The sequence below is a fragment of the Lagopus leucura genome, unplaced genomic scaffold (genome assembly GCF_019238085.1).
Source record: "Lagopus leucura isolate 7727_CA_CO unplaced genomic scaffold, USGS_WTPT01 Super-Scaffold_100028, whole genome shotgun sequence".
NCBI lineage: Eukaryota > Metazoa > Chordata > Aves > Galliformes > Phasianidae > Lagopus > Lagopus leucura.
In genome coordinates, this window is record NW_024962279.1 from 498,343 (window position 1) to 524,349 (window position 26,007).

At 41.5% G+C, this 26,007-nt stretch overlaps 1 protein-coding gene and 1 long non-coding RNA gene across 4 annotated transcripts in view; one reads left to right on the forward strand and one right to left on the reverse strand.

Moving 5' to 3' along the window:
* Nucleotides 1-24,708, forward strand: LOC122185285. The gene is made up of 2 exons (XR_006180830.1): nt 1-76; nt 24,191-24,708. It is a non-coding gene; the product is annotated as an uncharacterized LOC122185285 (long non-coding RNA).
* FHIT (fragile histidine triad diadenosine triphosphatase) overlaps nt 6,820-26,007 on the reverse strand; it is a 508,608-nt gene continuing 489,420 nt past the window's right edge. For all 3 annotated transcript variants that reach the window (XM_042880939.1, XM_042880938.1, XM_042880940.1), the window contains 2 exons: nt 13,963-14,066; nt 6,820-7,097 (listed from right to left, as the gene is read on the reverse strand). In XM_042880939.1, coding sequence (XP_042736873.1) covers nt 13,965-14,066 — 102 coding nt within the window. In that variant the 3' untranslated portion in view covers nt 6,820-7,097; nt 13,963-13,964. The remainder of the gene's footprint in view (nt 7,098-13,962; nt 14,067-26,007) is intronic.

Below are 26,007 nucleotides of genomic sequence, written 5' to 3' on the forward strand. Positions count from 1 at the left end.
GCAGAAAGAAGCAATCTGAGTCCGGCCAAGGTTTTCCTTAAATACCAACCTTGCTATGTGGGAGGCTCTGAATCAAGTAAGACAGATGATTTTAATTTCCATGTTCTCAGTGTAACACTTGGGGTCAATGTTTGCATACTTTTCATAGGCAGTTTGCAATTGACAACCACTGTAATTGTTAAACTTTGGTGGAGACCTGATTGACTATTGTGCACTGTCACCTTCCTGCCTTTCCCTGCCTGTCCCTCCCTTGGCCTCCCTTCCCCTTCCTCCCTTCCCTTCCTTCCAGCAGCAGAGGTGGCATCACACCAGGCTCCGCTGCAGTGACAACTCCTCCCTGTTGGCTTTCTGGATGTTCTAGCTCTGTTTTTTTCCTGCCTCCATCTTTCTGCAAGTCTGCATAAGGCGAATAACTCACTTTTCTGCAGCACGAGGAATACTAATTCCTCAGCCTGTGTTATTTTCTCCTATGTCTCCATTTCCCCACTATCCGTCTTTGGAGTGCCAATGATTGCTCTGCTCTGTCTATATAATTAGACCAGTTGGCTTGAGTAATTACTTTTTGCTTCCTTCAGTTTGCTCCTCTGCACTAGTTGGTTTTTTTTTCCTTCATTTTAGTCCCTTCAGAGGAAAATTCAAAGCAAGGTGTGTGGCTTTTAACTCCCTACAGCCCATTGAATCAGAGGCCACCGACTGCTCAAGTCTGTGAAACTTGAGTTTGCTCAATACTCAGCTGATAACTCTCTCATACTCTCTCTCTCTTATCCATGTTAAGTGAAATTTTATGTGATATACCTGCAAGTGCCTGTGTATCTCCTGCTGGGAAGGGACCATGCCAACCCCTTACTCTCACATCCCTTCAGGGAAACTGTGGCTGTTAGGGGCAAAACACCCCTTCACTCCATGAGCAAGGAAAGGAAAAGTCTCATTGGCTGAGTCAATATATGTGAAGAAACCCACTATGGTGACTAGGGAAGTTCCTGCTCGCCTCTTGAAGGATTTCCTTTCCCACCTAAGCATCTGTTTAATTACAGCTATTGCAAAGACAGTTAATAGCTGACGAACATGCCAGTATATTTTAATTGAATATATTGAGCGCACTGAACAAAACCACAGCTCTTGACCTTTCCCATAAGTGAAATGTTAGGACAATTTTTTTCTGCATCAAGAGCCCAGGGAAAGTGTAGAGGGGACCACCCACTACTGCTAATGGGAGTCACCCATGTAAATCCCTCTCATGTCAGCATAGTAATAGGCTGCTTAGCATCCAATTAGTTTCATTTCATACAGTTGTTGTTCATGTTACAAGGGAAAGAAAGTGGGAGCAATGATCTGGCCAAAGCACAGTGCTTTTCCTCCTCCAGCCACTCCAACTGTGGTCATCCCACACTCACACTTTATCACCATCGTGAAAGGCTGGAATGATTTAATGGCAGTGGCTACAGTTTGTCATTGCAATGGGACAGATCTGTGAATCAACCAGCCCCTCCTGCTCTCTGGGATCATGATGGGACAGAGCAAGATTTATTCTGAATGCTGGGAATTGTTAGCCCTTTGCCTGTGCAAGTGCAAACCCACACCCCCCTCAAAAAAAAAGGGGCACTTAAAGCTGTTGCTTAAGTCTTTATTGATTTCTAAGGAGCAGGAGCTTGTGATTAAAGTTTGCTCGTGCTTAGGTTCTTTCCTGAATTGGTTCTTAGGTCCTTACCCCAGCAAAACTCTCATTGATTTGTGCAGGAGCACGGGCTGGCTGAGCCCTCAGGGAATGGCTGTGTATTTATTTGCACACACATGACAATTTCAGAGCAATTTTGTAACGTTACAGCTGCATTACTGGTGTGTTTTAACTGGCCATCAACAGAAAACTGGACTTATCTATTGTGGTTTGATATTCCAAGCTAGGTAGGAACATTCAGTCCTGGCTTGCAAACCATTTTGTCATGTAAAATAAATTTTGTAGGTTAGATAAGTCAAGAGCTTACTCTAGCAAAATATCAGCCTGTGTCTGAAAGCTGCGGTTAGGCTGCATCGAATATTCAAGTACAGGGAGGAAAGGGAAAGCTCTTCTTAAGGCTCATTAGAGATAGCAAAAAGATACAAAAAGACCCACCACCATTTTACACTTGTAAAAAATATCCCTAGTAGGTTCATATTTTTAATCTTCAGTACAAAAGCTTCGTAACTACAGCAAGGCATTATTTTCTGATGACTAGCTACCTTTTTTCTATAGCCTCTGGCATTGAAGCTCTCAGTGAAAAGACACTTTAGAGCTAGTTCAGGCAGTTCATTTTCTGTCAATCAACTCTCAGGCTCTAAGTAGAAAGGCAGTAACATGACAAGATTTCTATTTTAATATCTTTACTCCTGATAAGATAATCCTAGAGGAATGGCAGTGATCAAATATTTACAGGCAGTGCTCACTGGCACAGTCTATTGTAAAATTAAATACACAAAATTATGTGGGGATAATGTTAATGTTGTGATATGAGGACAAAAGGCAGAATACCTGAAATGAAGGTTGACTATTGTTAATAAATCCTCCTCTGCAGTGGGGATTTCTGCTGCTGGAGCAGAGAATGGAGGAACAGCTTCCATTTTGTGATGTGTGACTTTCTGCTGCTTTTCAATGGGTTGTTTGCTATTTCAACATATTTAATTATGTAAGAAGCTTGAGTTTCAAGCATGCTTTTGTGTGTGTGTGTACTGTGTATATCTCCCATGGTGTGACTAAAAATGGGCACTGATGAGGACCCCGGGGGCCCTGACTGGACCATCCTCTCAGAGTACAGGCAGTAGGCCATACGCTGAGGAGCAGCTGAGTACAGGACAGGTTTACCCTTCCAACTCTTGCCTTCCCCCAGAGGACAGAGTCACAGAATCATGGAGGTCTTTTCCACTCTTAATGACTCTAACCTCATCTCCTCCAACCATCATCCCATCCCCACCAATCCACGTCACTCACTTCTTAGCGACATTTCCATGTTTCCTGAACACCTCCAGGGACAGTGATTCTACCATCTCGCTGGGCAACCTGTTCCAATACCTTACCACCTCTTTCTGAGAAGAAATTTTACTTTTAATATTCAAGATGAAGCATCTTGGTACAAACATGAGGGCCATTACCTCATGTTTGTGGTTACGAAGCTGCTCAATAGCTCTTCAAGACAGGAGACTGAGTAGCAGTAGTAAAAAGTGCAGGTCTTAGAGCACATCACCCAGAAGTACCGCCTTGAGAAGGTGGCAGCAGGTCGGTGCATGTCCTGCAGCAAGACTCCCAACCTTGGAGCTAACAGGAGTTCATCAGTAGGCCACTTGAAAGGAGATTTTTATTTTCCTGGAGTTGACTTCCAAAAAAAGTGGGGTGGGGAGGAATGAGCACAGAGAACAGAGGAGGGTGCTGGAGGGAACAGTAGATGACATCTTCATCCTGAAATGCAAAGCTAGAAAGACTCTTGTCCCAGTAAACTCTTTTTTTTCCCTAAGAAGAAAAATTGCATTTTCCAGCCAGCTCTGTTCATGAGTGTGCAGAGCTCTGTTAATAGGTTGTGCCAGGCTGTGGTCACCCTACAGAGCTATTGGCAGGAGAGGTGGCAAGTTAGAGAGGACTATAAGGGAACTCTGCATGGTATTTTTTGATGAGCTGATTATTCAGGAATTTCACAACAGCTGAAATACATCACTCTGTTCCAAATCTCACAGCTCTGCCAACACTCAGGACAGCTTACATGAGCAGCAGCATTTCCTCCTTCCCAGCGCTGCTGGTCTGTATGTTCAGAACTAGATGCAGGAGCAGGACAAGGCTTTTCAACAGCCATCGACTATGGTGACAGTAAAGATGGGAAATGGAGAGGAAACAGAGACCTGAGATTGAAGTGAATTAGGTACTTCCATGGCTGTCACAGTCTGTGTAGTTAGGATTAAAAGTTTTCCTTTAGCTCTAGGGGTAGTGGAGCACTGATTTTTGTTGCTTCACAGACCATGCGTGACTTTTTTAGAATTTATTTTAGGGCATGTTTAGTCCTCAACTGCCCTTCAGGGTGCTGTCACAAGCCAAAGCTGACCTCAGCTCACCAGGAGTGACGTGCAGAAGAAAGGTATCTGTAACCTTGCATAGCATGACACAGGCCCAGGCCAAAGCCTTTGGAGCTGATTCCTAATATTTTTGCCCAGCCTTAAAAATCTTTGTGTGAGCAGATGGTGCCAGGTGGCTTTCAGATGGGACTGTATGCCAGGCCTGCCTGGTGTGGCAGGACCCAAGTCCATGGACCAACAGTGTCTCCAATGGATCGGTGCTCTCAGACAGGCGGCTCTGCACACTTCCAGTAAGCTGGCCGTACTCCTGCTTACAGGACTAATGGTGCAAGAGACAGCTTTTCTGCAATTTCTGTTTCAAAGCAAGCAGGGATAAGAGGGCAGCTGGAGCCACGTCTTTCTCCCAGCCTGTTCCTACAAAGTCAATGAAGAGCAACGCAGCTGAAACACAGCTATTCTGCTAATGAAAACAGAGGCATGCAGGCATAGTCATCAGATCCCCTTGGAGGAACTGCTCACTTCAACAAAGTAAACTTTTACTAATGGAAAAAGCATAGAAAATTTGCCTGTGTATAAAGACAGGAACGAGGTCCCAAGCCATTAACAGCAACCACAATCAGCTCTGCCTTTCGTTAGGAAGCCACAGCACTGAGACTGTTCTATTTGCACCATGTCCACCTAAGCCCTGCACAGCAAAATGCTCTTCACCTTTCTGATTTTTCCTATGTTTTCTCTTTGCAGTGGAAGAGCTCAGTAACTTGCAGCATTGCCCAGTTAAAGGAGAGCCCTGGGCATGCTGCATGCTGGATGCTGGACATGACCCAAGTCCCAGCATAAGTACAAGTGAATGAGGCTGGAAACAAAAAGCTTGGGTTACAAAGACCAGCAGTGCCTTCAGCAGAGGGTCTCCTTGCACTTTCAGCAACTTGTATCATTGTATAGAATGCCCTGGGTGAAGAAAAGTTTACAGGAAGGATATAAATGACCCAGACTGCCAACCTTAAAGCTCAGGTCTTAAAAATGGGCAGGGGAGTTGACTCTACATACTGCTGGAGGATGTCATGTACTTCATGATTTGCCTTTTCTAATCTCTTCTTATCTCTCACTCCAATCCTTTCTCATGTCCCTCATCTTTTGCAAATTCCCTTTTAAAGCTGGAGCTCAGCACATAAATATTTTCTTGCAGCATAAATAGGTTGTTTTGTGCATAATGCCACAGGAGGCTTTTTTTAAAAAACAGGACCTTTAGTGCTGTGATATCAGCCTCTTCATTTACACAAATGAAATGTTCCATACAGCTCAGTACTCATCTGCTCAGCAGCCCCCATGTGAAACGGTTGGCACAGTGCCTGCTTGTCATGGGCTACAGCATTAATAGAGAATATTCCGTATTTAATAGGAAACCTCTATGGTTTGAAAATACCTTGTAAACGTAATGGATGCTCGGGTTTTCCATTTAGCATTTTCCCACTGGAGCAATCTTTGTTTTCTTTCTTCACAAAATCACAGATACTTTAAATATTTAAGTGCAAAAGGGCTACCATTCATGTTGGCCCATTTGCCAGCCTGTCTGCTCAGTTTTTCTTCTTTGTCACCTCTTGCTCCCTGATCTCATTTCCTGTTTAGTCAGCCCTTGTTCAGGATCCAAAAAGTGCAGAAACCATCAGAATGGCCTTTTCATTTACTCTGCCTGGAAAAAGAAATTGCATTACAATAGCCACAGTTTTTCAGAGGGCTAATGAAAGATATGGGTTGCCACATCACATCGTGGTAAATCTTTGAAATCAAGAAGCTATATTTTAACAGCGATGCAGTAAAATCTGGAATTAAAATCAGATCTAGTGTTTTTATTTACATTTGACCAGCAGAGATACTTCAAACCAACAGGCTGAATGTGCTGTAGAGTGCAGAGAAACTTAGGGAAAAACTTGGGGAAAACTGTGCTGCATGCACATTTGTCCATTGTGTATTTTCATGTTTCTCAGGTCAGAGTGTGACTCTACGGGGCAGACTATTTTGGAACATTTGGAACAGTGAGCACACGTGGGTGCTGCTAGGCACGCAAAGCACTGCATGGCTCTGGTTTGGACCTGACCCTAAAATCCCCAAGCGTTTAAGTTAAACCCTGCACCACATGTCCCCCTTCTGTGTGGCTCTCAGGGGACACAGAAGCTTTGGCTGCAGCTTCCCCCCAGCTCAAGAGTAAGATGGTGGGTGCTCTTTTCATGCACGTCTTGCAGACTCATTCTCTCAACTGCTGACTTCTTTTTTCTTCATTACATGCTAGCAATCAATGACTAACCTATTAGGATCCTTCGCAGGGCTCTGAACACAGCATTTCTTGCCAAAGGAGCGTTCCACACGAGTGGCTTCTGCTCACGTTGTCTGTTGCTGCAAGTGGGACTTTCATGCAGTCTAACCTTACTGCGATGACTATCACATTAGCAGCTTTACATATTCATTGATTTGCAGAAGTGTTTTGTATTGCCTTAAGCTCCGAAACCTTTGTGACAATGCATTACAAACAACAGACAAAGGAAAGATCTTAAGAAGGGCTACAAATTTCTTGTTCTGCTATCTTATCTGGCGGAATAGTACCTCTCCAAGTTTATCTTGTCTAGTCTACAACAAAGCCCTGTTTTTTATGAAATATCACACTGCTAAAGGATCTAATTTTTCTTTGATACAATAGCCTACGTACAATAACTGAATCTCAAAAAGCACAACACAGAGTAAACACTCTATAATGTATCCAAACACAGCAGCTATCCAGTTATTCTAGCACTTTATTTCAATTTAAACCAAGGGACAATTTTAAAAGATTTGCTCCCAAGTACACAATTCAGAAAAATATAACTTACTACTCAGAGCAGTACTTTGAATCAGTGCTGTTAGTTGTCTTAGCTGAAATTTATCCTTGATGATATCCAGAGGTCCAATAAAATTTTTCATTGAAGAATCCCTTATTTGTAGAACATAAAATCATTCAGCTGCAACTCCAGGACTGCTGAGAACGGCAGAACGAGGTCTTCCTTATGTCACAGGACGTTTTTCAGACACGTTACCTGAGAAATATCAAATGCACTGATTAAATATAATGGTATATTTGATGTGTGTTAGTAAGACAAAATGTAAGGCTGTTTATTGCTAACGAGTTGGGTGCTCATTAGTGTGCTCCATCAGGAAACACTGGCAGCAAAATGCAAAAGGAAATGTTCGGAGTTAAATCCACACACAGCACATTTCAGCATCTATTATAGCCTGTGCTATCGGAAGAGGAGAAAACCATCACATGCAACTACTTTAAAAATATATACCAGAGTAAGAAAGAGAAGCATGTTTGATTAGTTTTATAGATATAGTTTTTTCAATAAAGTTCACTTCCATATAATACTAATGCCTTTCTTTCACGTTGCACTTTTCATTCCTAACTCACAAAGCACTGCAAAAGAGGTTAAGATCGTTTTACAGAAAACAAACATGAAGTGAAGCACCTCTCTGATGTCACTGAGTAACACAGTGCACAGCTCTGTTGACTGCTAGTCATAGGAACAAGGGATTACAAAGGGCATCTTGTGTCATCACATCCAGCTTCTTACTCTTCAAATCAATTTTGCTATAATAATCTCATGCAAGACACTTTCTTTGGAGTGCCTGATCTCTTATATAAGCTCCTTAAAATGCTCTTTCAAAATCATCATCTCTTGTATATCCTCACCCATCTTGACCCTGTTGCGGGACTCTCTAAGTAATGCCAAAGCATTACACATCAATGATGAGGGATCATTACTCTGACTTCAGCTGTCTCTGACACTGGAGTATGAGAGGGATGCTCTTCCCGGCCTGCTCCAATTTTATGCATCTTATAGTGGGCCTTCCAAGAAAAAGACCTGTATGAGGTGCCACAACAGGCAGGTAGAAACAGAAATGCTGAGAGCCTGGCAACTGCAGCTGAATAGAGCAGTAAGCATCATGTGCTGACCCCATGCACAAAGTCATGTTATTGCATCTCTAACTGGAGGCCTCCATTTGCCCAGGATGCTAACACAAATGGGGCACATAATTGGCCTTTTGTGTACAGACTGATACCCTGGCAAACAACAGAGCCTCGAATACACTCAGTCCAATGTATTTCCAATGTCCATCACACCTCTCCTTTTTCAAACAGTTATTTACCAGAGAAATTAGAGAAATTATATTGCCTTTCCACCCTCACAGCCTCAGTACAGAAACACAAAGGCAGCTCTTAAGCTTCAAGGTCATGTTCGGGTTGCAGGTTTGAGCGCCCTTGTGAGCTGTTTCATTATGCAGCAGCTGCAGCGATAGGATAACTTGATACAAACCTTTGCTAATAATTCAGCATAAAGTAGACTTTTTGCTTGGGATCTTCAGTTTTGTGCCTTCACTTCAGACCATGCTTAGAGCTGGCTTCACTACTCAGAAAGCGGTATCAGCTTATTAAACACAAAGCTGTTCCCAAGCATTACACTGGGGCACAGCCTCTGAACTTCTTTCCCCAGGCTGCATGCAAGGCTTGGATCCTTGCTGCTGTGAGGCTGCAACTCCCCAGCCAGCCTCTTCTTTGTTTGATTGTCTTTTCTCACTGAAACATAAGCTTCCACTTTTCCATGGCATTTCAAGCAACAGTACCCATTGTATGCACCTCTTGACTGACAGCTCGGTGGCAGCCTGTGAATTACTCGGCACGAGTTTTATGAATTGGTTTCAAGAAGGGTCTGGCTGCTTAGTGAATGCATCTTTCTGCAGCTTTGAAGGGCAAGGGATTAGCACCATTTTAGTATACGTTCAGGTAGAAAAGTCCTTGACCACAGCTGGTATCACCTTTCTTTGAAGTTCGACATTGTCTTCTCCATTTTCCTCACAACAGTGCTTAACAGATCACACTAAAAATACTTGGCGTTTGACAGACAGCTCAGGTAAGCATTTAGGTTTCTGGATATGCAAGTTAAGAGAACATCTGGCCTTCTATCAGCTTCCTTTGCTAACAGTAATGCATTTGCAGCTTTGCCTTTATTGCAGCACAATCTTGCCTGTGTCTCTGGCCATGACATTGCTGCTGTAGCTGTAATTGCAGGATCCAAGCAGTGCAGTATGGAATTCATTGTACTCTTTACAGCTGAATTAAATGGCGACCTACAGGGAAATGGAAGTCCAGAGAACGAGATATACAACTTTTAGCACAGCACCACTTACATCCTCAAAACAGAGCTCTGTCCAGTGTGAGAATAACATTATGTTTATGGTGGCTTCCTGCAAGAGGAAGGCACTTAACTCATAACCACAGCTAACTCTATTGCAGCTTTGTTTCCATAAGAATAACGACATGCTTCAACTAGAAGAATTATCTGCTTTGATGCTGAAGCTGCCGTGCATTAACATACCACGTTGGCTTGGGGAAAGCCTTTGCTCTGAGCCTTCTGGGGTGGGTATTACTGCTATGCTCAGTCACTACATTTCTCCTGGCTGTTTACATCTTCCCTTGAAGAGATAATTTAACTCCTGTGCATAAACCTCCCTGCTACTGAAGTGGTGGCTGTGGATGTTTTACACTTCAAAAATACCAGCAAGGGCCCCGTTACATTTGTCTGTGGAATTTCTGTTGATATTAACCTTCCTTCCATTCCACTGAAATGATAAAAAGATTACTTTATATCTACTTGCTATAGAAAAAAAAAAAGTTTTGGGTGAAAAAGCACAGGCCCTATGATCCGATCCATCTTCTCTTTGCTATTTCCAACTACTTAAAGCATAATGTCATTCTAAAATGCACACTTGGAGTGTGGCGTTCTATTCTGACAGATTGTTATGATGTTTTCCAAGGTGACCTTCATAAAGCATGTTTCTTTTGAAGCTTATATTTCACTCTCAGGTCATAATAGTTTCACACAGACAAGCAAACTGTCAGCTTCTGCTTTCTAATTAATGGTTCTTGGATGCTGCTGAGTAGGGGATATAATTAATAGCACTTAAGGCTGGAGTGCAGCAAAATCTATAGCTGATTACTAGGATGTGTGTTTACTTCAGGATTATATGCAAACAATTCCTAAGTGCAGCCATGAACAGCTCTCAGTGATGCTCTTGGGGATGCCCCCAAGACCCGGCACACCTCAACTCTTACTCCAGTGTAAGCACTCCAAGAACTGCCATGCGTGTGAAACAAGGCTCCCACAGCTGATGGGCACTCACCTCCACTGATGCAGAATTCATGGCACGTTGTACTTTCTGTGCTGGCGTGGTGGACACACTCCAAGGCATAATCATCAGTCTGCGGTTTTATTAGTTCAAAGTGCCAGAAATAACGGGAGGGCTTTTCTTAGAGTAAAGCTGCCAAGGAGAGGTTCTTTGAGCCATCTTGTCACACTTGTCTAAATTTAAGGAAAGGGATGTGCTTGCTCTGGTGCTCGTGGTTGCACATGCAGCATGAACGATCAGATGTGCTGGAGCAAGACCAGATGCGAGTCAAATTGCCAGTTTAAATTCCCTCTGGTCAGCTGCTGCTAACGGTGGTAATTTCCCTGCTGAAGTCAATAGAAGAGCATCTTTTCATGCATGCTGATATCTTGGTACAGAAGAGAGAGTCGTGAGGCAGGATGAATGCTCTCAAAGAACGAGATCATCTCTTTCACAGTGGGGTGAAAAAAATGAATAAAATTTGTATTCTCTGACAAAGTTTAATAGACTATATTCTCCAGAAACACTGCCAGACTGGGGATGAAGGGTAAAGCTGACATTAGAAATCCTGCACCACTGTGCAGCCTGTATTATTTTTGAGAGATTTAAAAATGAATTTTGCATGTTGGATGACAAATACTCAGATGATTAAGCAATTAAAAGCTATGGGATCTTTGCAGCTCAAAAAGCACTGGGCAATGGAATATCACTGCCAATCTCCTTTATGCAAAGGGACATTTTGACATCATAGTTAAGACTGAACACTTTTCAAGCAGCATAGAAATATGACTGCAATTGCACATAAATAGGAAAACTTTTACTGACACTTGTGCAGCCTGGTTCTTTCTTCAGAAGCCACACTACACACTGAAACTGCCTTTGAAGAGAAACATTCTTCGTATCCTATCTGAAGGTTAGTAACCCTTTTAATCTTTAGCCTTTTGGCTGTCATGTGTACCATGATTTAAAATGCACAAAACAGACTATCAAAACAGCCAGCTCTAGACAGAAAGATGTTGAAGGTGCAACTGAAAACAAGCTTGCAAATTAAGATTCTGCATCAAATATTGCCCTTTGAGTGAGGACTCCTTCCTTGTGGTTCTACCTCAAAAGAGATACCAGTTAGCAAACATAACCAACACAAGTAGAAACAGCACCTGAAGAGGTCAAATCTTGGTGCCATTAAGCAAGCAAGTGGCTAACAGGAGCAATGACATTTAAAATATTCTTTCCACAGAAAGTTTTTTTTTTCTTTTTCTTGTCCTTATTCAGAGTGACACTGAACTTCAATTTGGATATCTCCAACAATTTGGGTAATGGTTCAGCCATGGCTACCCACCAAAGAGGGATCAACACCAGCATATGTAGTAGGAAAAGAATCAGGAGCTTCTTACCTTTTTCAAGTGCTTCTTATGAAAAAGAAAGTCATCTAAAAGTCCTTATTGATCAGATAATCTATAAATACAGATAAAAAAGTGTACCTGTACCTAATCAAGTCACACAGGAGTTGTGACAGTTGGTGAAGGACTTGTGATAAATGTAAGGGCAGCTAGCAAGGCTCCGAGGCACTGCTCAGTCTGTCCAGGCTAATCTAGCTGAGCTGGGATTCCTTGAACATAACACTTAAGTAGAAAAATAATGCATGAGGCCTTAAAAATTGCCATCTGTTGGCTCCAGAACACACGCATTCAGCTCTTTCTGACTTTCCCTGTTCTACATGAAAAAGCTCAAGTCAAACAGTGTCCAGGTAAACTTATAAATGGCAAAATAAATCCTCTGTAGGTGAAAAACAAAAATAGCTTTGAAGGAGAATGCATATAACCTTGCTAATTTGCCAAGAGTTTTCAATCTTCATCATTTTAGAAGCAAGGTTAAGAGAGTAGGTAAAGGTTGAGAAATTCAGAAGATGCTCAGATACACCTTTATCAGAGGTTCAGAGCTTTAAACATCAGAAGCAAAACAATGTCAGGGAGAACAGATTGACAGTGATGCCTTGCATTGGGAACCAGGGGATGGAAGGACTGTTTGTACTAAGCAAAATACTCTCATGATAATGATGCTGCTGAGATTTAATTTACCAGCCTGTTCTAGGAAAGGTAATGACCTTAATATCATGGAGAACTTATCAAGAGGTCATCCATGCAGAGACGCACTGATTTATTTTCCTAATAAATGGAAATAAAAGTCCTGCCACATGTATAAATTCATTCCTGCAAGCCAATTCCATCTATAAAGCTTTGTGTTTAGTATCAGGAGATCCTAAGAACATATTAGTAATATGTGGGTATCTGATTTCAATTCCCTTGAGAACCTTTCTGTAAAAGTACTTCAAATTCATTCCTAAACAAACCAAAAAAACCCTCCTAAATCCCAGACTTACCCACCATATTCTGAATACTATTCATGCCATGGATGAAGCACTACATAATGCCTCTGTTTGTAGAAAGGACGTATTATCTAAGGATAAGGTCTTTCTGTCCGAGTCACCCATTTTTCTGGCTCTCAGAAATGCTCATCTCCAAACAAATCCCACAGTCACAGCTGAAACTTAACTGTATAGCCCAAACCCTATTTCTGGTCCTTGATCTTCCTATGTGCCCAACTGGATCAGACCCAGGTGCTGAGGACAATCTTCCCCTGCTCTTGCAAATGACATGCAATGCACAACTTTCTCTGTGCCAGCCCACAGTGGTGCTGCCATGGTTAATTGGCCTGGAGAAGCTGGTGTTTTTGCTGCAGTCGTTACACAAGTGAAAAACAGAAAGGAGAGAGTCCAGTAAACCAGTTCAAATAGAGAAGATAGAACCGCAGAGAAGATGAAGTTGTCACGCACAGGTGCCATGTGTGCCATGTAGCTGAGCTCAAGATTTTTCAAGCTGGGCTGCAAGCAGTGAGTCACAGGCAGAGAAAAGGGATATTTATGGGATTTTAGTTCTTCTGATGAAAAAAAATATGAAAGTCAGAAATGACAGAGAAATGAGAGTGCTGGATGGTGACAAACAACATATGGGGAACAGGGGAGAGGGAGCTTTTGGCATCACTGCCGCAGCACACATCCCAGCGTAACTCATATCGTTCTCTGGGGGCCAGTTCATTTCTACAGAAAGAATCTGGCTTCTGGGACTCTGGGTACAAAATGAAAACCTTTCTGTTTCTAGAGCACCAATGTTAGTGTTTGCCAAGAGTTTCCTCTTTTCTATTCCCCCCTACACATATTTCTTTTCCTTTAAGGCCAACAGGAATTTAGCAGAACAGGCTGTTTTCCAGCAGGCGTAACACTGAGTGTTGAACTGATCAGATGATTTAAGATGTGCAGGACGAAGCTAGCATTTGCACGTACTACTCTATAGTCTGAACTCTGCTGGTATCTGTTATGTGTACACAAGCACAGCAGTTTTTAACTCATTGTCTAGGTATCATGGTGGTATCATGGTTTTCTGTTCTAAAAGCAGAACAAGGACATCTTAGGACAGGCATTCATCTGGAGTAACTACTGATAGTTCTGATTTCCAAGTGTGTTATTCTTCTGCTCTCTGGTAACTAAAAGCTTTAAGTTGGTTCTTACTGAAGGATGAGGATGTTATTTTAGCTACTGTTGGAGCACTTTGTCCATTTTGGAACAACACAAACCTAAGAGCTCTCATTCTGTTCCATTCTATGTAGTCTTGTGTGTTCTTAAGAAGAGAGAATTGAACAGTTCTGGGTGTTGCAGGAATATGTTGACGTGCAAACCATTACCTTTAATTTTCTTGAAAATACTTCTTCAGAATTGCTGCTTCAGCTGCCATTTCCTCTTCTGTCCTCCACTTGTCAGGGGAATCCTCTTTGTCATGGCCCTGCAACTTTTTTTGAGAGAAGAAGAAAAAAATAGCTTGTTGATATATATATATATTTTTTTGGAGTTCTATTGTCACAAGCAAGACACATCTGACTGAAACTATCAAAGTATTCCATGGGTTTATGGGATGGAGAGACATGAAGGTAGAAAGATGAAGGGTGAAGGTTACTGGTTTTGGATTGCAACAGCAGAAGGTCTGGCTAACTGGCTCTGAAGGATTTATGATGATAACACAGGGTGCCAGGATGAGTAATAGGCGGTGACAAAGTTCACCTTTGTGCACTGATGATCAGATACCTCGTGAGTCTTTGATGCAAAGCTGGTAGGTAATAGGATAACAAACCCTCTGGCAGCTTGAAGTGCCCATTAGACTGGTGGAGTGGTCCAGGCAGAAGCTGCCTGGACACCTTGTCAGTAATTCATGTAAAATTTTCTCTCTGCTTTTTCCTCTTCCCATGGGGCTAGCTTTCTCATCAAAGACCTATTGTGATAACAAGGCCCCACTGCAGCTGTTTCCATCTGCAGTTTATACCAGCAGTTTTCAGAAGAGATACATTACTTCCCTGCACGCAAGTTATTAGTCTTTCCTTGCCCTTGCTTTAGAAGTGAGGTACAGCCCTACTTTAGAAAAGAAAATTCTTTTAAGAACACTATATTTCATCAGTGATTTAATGGGGAAAAAGATCAAAAGTTGTGAAACAGTTAATTTTTCAATCTAGCTGCATAATACACCTTCAAAAAAATCCCATATGTAGTAAGAATTAAGTGACATTATAGCAGACCTGAAAATTTCAAACCCATCTACTGCTTCTCCAGAAGAGAGTCCTATTTTATGGCAAATATTATGTGGTAGCACTCAAGTGCCTATTTGTACACATGTACGCTCAAAGAATTTCTGCCACTTATCAAGGGAAGACTACATTAACAGCAGGCAAGAGAAACATTTGCGTTAATTGCTTAAGTATTGAGATTTCTAGTGTGTCTCTGGGTACAGACACAAGTACAGATTGCATTAACAGCTTCCATGCTTCTGAAAAACATTATAATATCAACTCGTTGTTAATGCCACAAACAAAGCTGGAAGCTAAATGAATTTACACCTTTTAATCCTGGGCAAATTTTAGTTCAGAAGATGAAGCAGTTAGAAACAAAGACAAAACAATATTGTACCTGCCAAGCAAACTTCATTACTGTATATGGCATGTTTAGCAATAAACTAGGATTGTTAGCATATATCCAACTCACACATACTTTTATTTGTGCTGTGTTTCTCCAATTCTGAATTTTGCTGCCAGCTATAGTCCTGTGCGGTTTTACATTCTGCAGTACAGATTTCTTTCTGCTCAGCAGATGAAGCTGCTTTAGAAAGCTATTTCCTTTCATGCCAATATGATACAATAGCTGTAGGCAAATTAAAGTGTATTACTGTTTGACTAGTATAGAACTAATCTTCATTGTTATGTTAGCTCTAGGTATGTCATAAATTCATCTTGTAATAATGCTACAGAATTATGGAGAAAGATTTACATACCAGGAGCAGGTACTCTGTACACACGGTCAACATACATCATTTCTGCCACTGTAGGAACCTATGTGGCACGCGGGTACCACAGCTAAGCTGGCAATGGGAGAAGTAGCACACATCCCCTTATACTTCCCATTGACCGTGAGTGCTCACACTTCACAAGACAACTAGGACGAGCCAAGTGGTGGTAAATCAATTGTCTGTCTGAGGTGTGAGCTGCTTTTCTAAAAAAGCAGTCTCGCTCATTCGACCTGGTGTCAGCAGGAGACATAGCAGCAACAGCTCGAAGGCGAGGGAAGCCAGCCCCTGCTCCTCAAGCTCTCCTTGCTTAACTTTTAGTGATGTCTTTGGCTGTTCTTTTCCCTCGCAATCCCATTAGTGAAATTCAGGCAAGAGCCAACTCACTTGTACAGAGATTAATAAGGTAGGGATTTAACTCAGCTTTTATTTTAATGTTGCTTGCTCAAAGAAACAGAAGTGTATTGAATGAATTGCTGTGGTGTTTTATACAGAAGTGAGCTTCATGATGTAACTATAATCAACTCCCTCCATGCTGTAGGAAGGAAGCAGCTTTTCTTGGTATCTGGACAGCACTTCCCTCTGCAAGGCTTGGCAGAAGCACTGGGAGCAGGGTTTGCCTACATGGAGCCTTGTATCACTGCAGCCCAGGGTACACACCAAGGCGTGGGCAAGGCAGTCACAAGCTACAGATCATTTTCTGCAGAGGTTCGAGCTAATTAGCACTTAAAAAACTGCTGGCACATGAGGGAACATAAAAACATAAAAGAAAGGTTACACAAAGGCACCACACCTAACAGACAAATATGCTGTTGCTAACACTTGAGGCCCTAAATTCTCTAGAACCAAATGCAGACCTATTGTTGTGCTACTGGGGCAGGTAAAAAAATGCAAGAATTAGCAAAAAGATAAACAACAAGATTAGTGCAGTTCAGATACCTCTGAAGAGATAGGACACGGTGGGAAAGCATGTATATGCATATGTAATATTCTGGACAAACACAGATGCACATTAGTCAGCTCTAATGGCAGCTGCCCCAATTACGACAGTATTACACTGTATCTGGTTCAACATTCTTTAAGCACTGACTCTCGTTTATAACAGTACATCTTCTTGCCTTGCAGTACAAATAAATGCACTGTTTCTAAGATATGCCCTTCTTCAAGTAGATCATTACTGATGTCTGACTTCTTGGGCTTCCTGATAAATTATCCTCTTCTTTCACCTCAAGCAGAAAATGTTCTTCCACCAATAATCTATGACTGTCAGTCTTGATTACTTGTAAACAGTGAAGCTCTTTGAATATTTCTGCTTGTGAAAAGCGTTCATTTTCTCACTCATGTCTCCCAGTGTGAAATGCAGGCAGACCTGACAGCTGTGCTTTATGTTATTTTATTAAAGTTGTTAGTGCTGGAGAATGGTCTACGTTTTTATCACTGCAATTCTTAAGGGAAAAGCAGTATTGTTTTATCACACATTTACATTGGGGAACCTTTGCTTCTCGCCCTTTGCTGCGGAGCCCAGGATTCACACTGCAGCAGGCTATGGTGAACCCGGGTCCAGGACTGGTCGTAGCTTGAAATAACATCTGTATTTTGGTGTTTTCTACTTCTGTCGTAACATCAGCAGAAAAGCAACCTATGTTAACAGAGTACTAGCTCTGTTAAGTACTGGGGGAAAAAGGCTTTTATGCTAATTAACACTATTGTCACTCTCCATGAATATTTACTGTTGATACTTAAGAGTTTATAACTTCCAATACATTTAACTACAAGAAAATTCATAGTGGTAGAGAGTAATTACACCAAACCACCTCAACACAACAAAACCCAACTGCTCCATCAGTTACATGATACAACGCTGACAAAGCCCACAGCTGAAAAACAGAACAAGGAACTAATATTTGCCAGCAGTTGGGATCAGATATCAGGCATCACCCTGCTGGCATTGTTTGTTAATATCAATACTCCTTTGGATACTGTCATGACTTCTCGAAAGGGGCATCATTTTGTTACTGAAATCCCACATTTGGGTGAAATCTGCAAAATAATTTTTCAGCACCACATTAATGTGTGAACTGTAAGAAAGAGGAAAGTCCCACTTCCTCTTTCCATTGGCAACCCATTTCCAGATACTGGAGGCAGAAAGGGTTGCTGCACATCTCTTCCTCCAGCACCCATGGCTCCTCAGCCATTTGGTGATATTAAGGACCTCAGTGCTGATTTCCTCTTGTTCTGCCTTTGCTTAACTTAATTTCTGAATAGCTTGCTTTGCCCTTTTCTCCTTGGGCTTGTCCTGGCTCTTTTCCCTCAGTGCTTTCTTTCTCTTTTTATTTAGCTTACATCCTCCTGGTAAGACTTCATTTTCACCTCTCCCCGTAATGTAATTAACTGTGACTGTCATTGCTATCATCTGCAACTCCTGCTACACTGTACCCTTTCCCCAGCCTCTGCTGTCTTCCCAAAGGGAGCGGGAAGCCTCTGCTGGTCTGTGCTTCCTGTCTCCATCCCAAATATGTTTGGTTGGTTGTGGTTTGAATCTCAACTCAACTAGCAATCTAAAATGAAAGCATGACGGGCACAACAGTGCTTCCAGCCCAGGGCATGCCCTGCTCCCTGCCTGAGCAGCCTCAGCAGTTGGGAGCTTTCTGCATCTTTGGGCCTGCCTCCATATTTAGTTGCTGCTACAAGAGTGCTGTAATTTACTTGCTTTATTTTCCAGTAACACTGCAAAATACTGGAAAAACACTGGAAAAAAAAAATAATAAAAAAATCACATAACTAACTTTCTCATTGCTGATTTTGCTTAAGGTTCTGTTACATCAATATCTGCACGTGCATGAAACAAAGCTCTGATCTAGGGGTATTGGTTACTTGCTGCGTCACATGCCAGTTACTTAAGGAAATTCCTGCATTGGTGGCTATTATTTATTTTTAAAACTATCTCCTGGAAAAACCCTTCTACAGTTGTCTCGCCACTTCATGAAACACACTGCTGCCTCAGCTACCAATGTTATCCCTGCAAAGCATGCCTTCCATAGGAAATCTCTGTTCATCAAAGCCATATTTTAAAGAGGGTGTTTACTTCTACTTATCGAATTGTTGTCATAATGGCTGTAATTATGTTTTTTATATATATATATATATATATATATATATATATATATTTTACAGTTGTATTGTTTTGCTTTGGGGAAAGACTTGAACCTCATACTTCACATGGACACGAGTAACCGTGTGCTTTTTAGCAAATCACTGAAATGAAGAGAATCTTGTGGAAACACTGAAAGGTTAAGTAAAAACCCTGAGCACATGTGCTTTAGTGCTTTGCTAAAATACACACTACAAGGGCAATTTTCCAACTGTAAAAAACAAACAAACAAAAAAAGACAAAAAAAAAAAAAAAAAAAAGTCGAAAAGGTATCCTGAGCAATTTCCTTTTTAAAGGATAAGAGACAAAAATCAACCACAAGCAGAATGATGGCTGTACAGAAAATACATTTGCTGTTCAGAGAAATACACAGATTGTACTCTGAAGAGCTGAAATCTCGATGGACTTCCAGTTTGGCTCCATCTAAGATAAAATTCTTGGAAAGAGAGTACATTACAAAGGAGATACTTGAAGGAAGGGTTAGAAGTCCTGCCAAAGACTTGGAGAACTGCTATTTGCAGTCTGATATGAATCCAGGCAAGAACCCACGAATGCGTTTGGCTGCAATTTCACTTCGTTTTTAAGTAGAAAAAGTTGCCCGTTATCCTTCCAGGTAGCAGATAATGTCACCAGTTATACACCTGGAAAGATGAGGTAAGAGGGATGTGTGTGTGGGGGGGGGGGGGGGGGAGAGTTCTAAAAGCATTTCCTAGTGAGAACTGTCTACAGGAGAAAGATGTTTTGCACAGTGTCCTGGGTAAGAAATGGCAATGTCATCACCTGTGGTAATGCTGAAGGAAACGTTATACTGTGTGCACAGCTTGCCATGCAACATTACTCATTTGGAAAAAGGCTATTTTTAATCAAGAAAAAGCACTTTAATCAAGGATAGAGTCAGTGATTCAAAAATTTCATGCAGGTGCATGTATTACTTGACTGAAAGCGTTTTCCCCAAAGGTCAGAGCTGCAGGGAGATGTGCATGTCCCATTCCAGCAGTGGAGATAACCTCAGGGTGCCCATATCAGCCTGATGTATTCTGGCTCTTGGCTCAGGGAGCCTCAAAGTCAGAACTTCCCGTGCTAATCCTCTTAACTTTAAACAAATATTTGCCATAGCCTAGGCACACTCAGTAAGATTCATGGCATGCCAAAAAAGACACATTTGCGTTAGGGAGGCTGATTCAGTTTTTCTTTGTATTTTTCCACCCGCGCAAAAGAAATCAGCTGCAGGCCGTACAGCATACGCAGAGCTGGTTCAGCAAACAGCAGGGACACAAGCATGCCCCCAACTCCTGGGGAGCCCTTCCCTCCTTCTCACACCTCTGGGAGCTGCAGGAAGAGCTCACAATGGCCAGAACAGAGAACAGATTTCTGCTTGGCAGGTGAATGAGCGTAACCCAACAGCTCCTATTGAGCAAACCTCCCCGCCTCTCCTCCCCACTCCCCAGCCCCACAACTCTCTGAAATTAAAAAACAACACTCAATCAGCGTTTCCTGGAGTAGCTTGTACTCTGAGTCACTCTCTCCACTGACTGCGGGAAGATTTTAAGATTTCAAGTGTCAGAACTGACACATGCTGCACACTGGAGGCAAACCCCTGCGGTTCCAAAGCTTGCTTGTGTACTTCCAGGAGCACTCAGGGACCCCTTGCCTGCCAGCAGACCTCCCTAGGACAGGGCTGTCTGCCTTCTCCTGGATGCAGCTCCGTCCCCAGGACACTCTTTTCCTCCCAGGCACCCCTCTGATGCTTCTTTAGCTTTCAGCCTGGCACAGACAAGGCTACCTTGCCTCCAAGATTGCCTCCCCGGGATTTAAGTGGCCAATACCATCCAGTAAGTAGGCACTAAAATAGGTTGAGGAATAAATTGCTCTCATTTAACATTCACTCTGAAAAATATGGCTGCATTTATTATGCAGTATATTGTTTTATATACTGTTTTGTTATAATAAGTCATGTTTAAAATGTCATGACATTTAAATCAACAGCAGTAAGAGGGAAATACTGAAAAAAGAACAAGATCAAAAAGGATTTGAAAAAATCCGAGCAAAATCTTATGGACCAAACTCCATGGTTAAAATAAAGTGTTTGTTCCCAGGTGTGGTGGGCAGAGAGGTGCCACCACCATTGGGGTGGTTGTGGTTGGCTACGGCCAAGGGGCTCGGGCACTTGAGGCAATGCCACCACAGTGCTCTGTGTCCCCCTCGTGGTTTTGGTTTGTCTGGGCTGTCCTTTGCCATCGAGCTACCACAATACCCTGAGTAAGTCCTTAGAACTGGATAATGCCATTTGTCTCAGTGAGGAGAGTTATTTCAATGCCTGTGCTAAGTTATATGAATGAACTTTATATAATATAGTATAAAAGCTTTAATGTGGCTTCATAGCCTTTGAGGAAACACAGAGCCTGTCAACCACCGGTGATTTACATGCATAATGGCAGATTTTCACTACAAAGACTTTGATGTTAAAAAAAAAAAATAACTTGGATCAGAGGAGCTACTGTGTTACTGCAGATTTTGTGCTCATCTTTCTATCAGGTCTGAACCCGTATGGAGCATCCCTTGCTGCTGCCTCGGTGCATCCTCATCCCCTGACAAGGGGAACAACAACAACAACTGCAACAACAAAACAGATGGTGATGCAATGAAACATTAAACCCAGTCCCAATACCTGAGCCATACCATGAATATTTCACTGAGGCAGAGGGTAGAAAAGACAACAAAATGATCTTTTCTAGCATCTTAAGGGATGCCTAACCTTGTAATTGCTATAGACACAGAGGACACACAAGATGGAGACCAAGACTACTTAAAAGCTGTGTGTATTTTCTAAAAATTAGTAACTCAATGTTCCCACTACAACCTGCCAATATGAATGACATTCACTCTTGCTCTGAGGAATGAAAGAAACTCTGAGAGACAGACTGCATTAAGAATCTATTGATATTCCACTGACCTAGTGCCACACGAATCAGACAAGTTTTGTCAAGGGCAAATGCCCCAGAGTCTGAAAATTCATTTCTTAAAGTGGCAGCAAAGGAAAAAAGAAATATATACGTATCCTTTACTGTCTAGAATACTTATAAAATCAAGTGTAGGCTTGCATTGTCCTGATACTGCAACAGCAGTATATGACACTAGACCCAGATACATGAACAGAACTGAAGATATCAGATGGTCAATAACCTCTTCAGTTTTCCAAGCAAGTTAGTACTGCCATAAAGCTTAAATGGGATGTTCCCTTAAGAAGTATCACATGGATTTTAACCTAGTTTATTTCATCTTACTACACAAACTTCACAAAGCTAAGTTATCCATAGTCAAAGACTTTCCTTTGCAAGGGATGGATGCAGAAGGCATGAGCTGTGCAGGAGGTTCCCATGGCGCCTTGTACTGATGGGGCACCCAGAACAAAGGAACTGAAAGGAGAGTGAGAAATGACTCAGTACTGTCCAGGCAGGCTTCTTCATCCCCCAACATAAACCTCTGAACTCATACACTAAATCAAATGAGAACAAAAAGTCACAGGCAAGGGACGCAACACAGAAGCAACACAAGAACCCCTAGTTGTTTGGTTTTTTTCTTAGTGAAGCTGAGCCTGGGATAGCAGTGGCTTTTTCAAAGGGTGGAGGAGCGCAGGATGCCTTTATTTGAGGAGGAGGAATATATTTGCTCCTCTTTCAAGCTGCAATGCTGGCCCTTCTGTTCAAATTCTTTTTTCTGGGGGGGGGGAAGACCACAGCTATACCCACGTGAGCCCCATGCTGAAGAGTGGGGATGGCATTATAGCCTGGGAATATAAAATGCTGTAATAGATTTCAGTGAACGGACTGAATTTGGGGAAAATTAATTTTAGCTGGATACATTGTGCAGTTAATTAAGGCTGATAGCTTCCACTAGAAGAAAAGTTTTTGATGAAAATACATTGAAAAATCTTATTAAACTGCCTAGTGAAAAATCAGTTGCCGCAGCCTGTGCTGCATCTTCCCAGACACCTCCATGTTTCTATACAGAAATCCTGTACTGATACCATTTGCATAACAATATTTAATATGCAGATTTGAGTATCATTGCTTTTGGACAGAATTAATGTTCCAACCTTTGAGCACACCCATTTTAGAAATATTCATCTTGAAAACTTGCTGGAACTTATATGCAGCACTGGTGTGAGCGCTGCTCCTGGGAGCCTCATGGGTGAGGTGGTCACGTAAACATGGAAGGGTAGAAGGCAGAGAGGACGTGAAGATGGGAAAAGCAACCAAAATACTCCCACTTTTCAGAGATGAAGTAACTTTTTGTTTTCAGTTCATTTTGTTCACGCCTTAGGAAATGATGAGATCAACAGAAAGGAAAGCAATTTCCAGTCGAAATGAACATAGCTCATGGCTCAACTGAGAAGAGGTGCATATTTTTTCAAAAGCTCCATTCCAATACGTGCAGATCAAATACCCTGAGAACAGACCTAGCATGAGCTTGCATCATGTCAGTTTGCCAGTCTGGGAATTTGCAGGTTTTCTACTTGTTCCTGAGGAAGCCAATTGGGAAAACAGGTTGTACTGCCACATCACATGGTGGAATTGCAAAATCATTTTATTCATTTAGATACAATTCAAAGTCAGGCCAGGGTATCTTGGTAGCAGAACTACTACAGAAGGCCTACCACTCCATTCTTCTCTCCCATAAGCCTTTCCCTTTTTTAGCGAGCCTTACATCAAAACTCCCAGGAGGCATATTCTGTGTTCCCAGGGCTTATCCTGTGCATGTACTAATGTGTACAAAGGTGCCCAAGCTTTCTTCATTCACACCCGTAAGCATTATTATATTACATTTAATTGCAGAAGACATTGTCTTAACAGCTTTATTTCTTATATGACATCTCGTGAATTGCCTTTAAGAAAAGCCATTTACAAGACTTCTATATATATGTAAACTAGTATTCTAATGTCACATTCTTGTTTGCACGTAACCTTGTAGTCACGTCAGCTAATCAAAATGCAAAAATCAAGTGGCCCTTCACAGACTTCAGTTAGGAAACAGTGGCACAGGTTTTCATAAAACAAAAGTGTTTGACTGATACTGTGTAAAATCTGTTCTGCAGGAAAACCAGCATCTTGCCCATCATCTTCTACAAAGTTCAGTATTTTTGTCAGTGCTCATCTCCTTGACTTCTTAATTGTCTGTGTTCACTGACTGTATCAAATGGAGTTTTCCTTTGCCTTTGCTCACTATGTATTACATCTTTTAATCGGTATATATAATTACTTACCACAATCTGCCATGCCAGATTTTCTAAGCATTAGTCTAATTAACTTAAGCTTGATAATTATGTTTCAGATATCATAACAGTACACACAGAACTTGCAGATTATGCCGTTAGCTTAGCTGTTTCTGATAATGATTTTCTCCTATTCTTATTTTCACTTTTCTTTTTGTACAGGGTGGGAGCACAGGGGGGAATAGAAGCTGCTACTCTGTCTAAGCAACTGGCGGTTTCCATAAAAGCAAAATCAGGCTGTTCATAATAACAAATCATCAAATAAGGCAACACAAATGAGAACAGATCCAAAAGGAGAGGATTTCATCTACTTATAAAAGTAGAACGTCAGTGAAAGAAGAAACCTGAGCTTCCAACAGCACAAATCATAGAGGATTCAGACACAGTCTTGCAGCACTTATGGCCTATTACAGAAGTACTGAGACTTTCCACAGGTCTCCAGCCCAAGCTATTCTAATTATACGCCTGTTGGCGACAGCATGCCACCAGGGAGGCAATAAATAAGTGATAACATGCATGGGACCTGGCACACATACCTAGCCAGCACAGAAAGATCATCCCTCACAAAGTGATGTGGGCCATCTGGGCATATGAAATATGCAAGCCTGAGACCCCGAGTAACAGTAAATAGATGCAGAGAACACTTATGTCACAGTAATAAAGGAAAACAAAAGAAATCAGTAAGAGGTTATGGATTTTTATTTGGCTTTTTGGTGCTATACTTTTCTTCTCACTTCTGTCCAATTTGCTTTTTTTTCTTTTTTCTTTCTTTCTACCTTTTGAGCCCATCTGTTTGAACTGCTTGAGTGCAGCGGTTGAAAGAAGCTGCCATGCCTATTCTCAGAACTACACTGAGAACGTTGCATTTATTCTGAAGTTACTGGCAAGGATTTCATCAGCTACAAAACACTGAACCACTCCTATTTTTAATGCAGACTTAATAGATATGGAGAGGACAGAAACATGCAGTTCCTCTGCCAAAGGTTCCTCATTTCAGCCCTTATTTTCAGGTGCCTGAAGGGCTGTTACCCTTGACAGAAAAATTACCAGCAGTCAAGGAAGTAATCAGAGTAGCCAGTCCATAAATAAGCATAGCATAAATCTGAATATTAGTAATTAGCATTTGATTCAATCAGACCAGAAGTGTTAGACCACTGTAGCAGCAATTCCTTATAGGAAACTATTTAACGTTCCAATTATCTTTAATGAATTAACCTCAAAGTATGGCTGAGGTGCAACATCCTAAGAATCCCTTTACTCATCTGCAGTCCACTTGCAACTAATTTCCCTTCACAACCCTACCTCAATTAACATTTTTCTGTATTTCATACATGAATAACTGCAGTACTGAAATACGCAATCCTTTCCCAAATTTAATAGCTGAGATACCTTAATTTTGATTCTGCAAATGAAGGAAAATCATTTTCTGCTACTATCTCAAACCAATTAATTTTTTTTTTTTAAACTGACTTTGCACCTGCTATGTATGTCTGAACCAGAAAGGTCCTACATTTTTCACATCATAATTACTTGGGAATGATCTGTTAGGCAACACTCCGAAGACAAGAAAAGGTCTTAAAAATCAGCAGATTTTTAAAGTTTACTTTATTTTCCATCATTAAAATTTTTAAAGAATGTTTTATAGTAAGAAAGAAAAACTCAACTGTCATCATTTTAAATTGTCTGAATTTTAAACTCTTGAGAAATGTAATAATCCAGGAAGGAAACAAGAATACAGTCTTACCAGCCAATGTACAACAGCAGTGACATAATTAAATAAAACCACTTTAAAAGAGAGATCACTTGCATAACATAAGGTGCATTATGTAGCATGGGTAGAATGACGGACAGCTAACTGCATGAGCTCAGAGTTCTCAAGTGCCCTAAAACAGGCAAATGTGTGTTCAGTCTTAACCTGTCTACGCAGCAGGGCAACAGCTGGACCTCATGATCCTTCCCCATCCTTGCTGTGTGGTGAG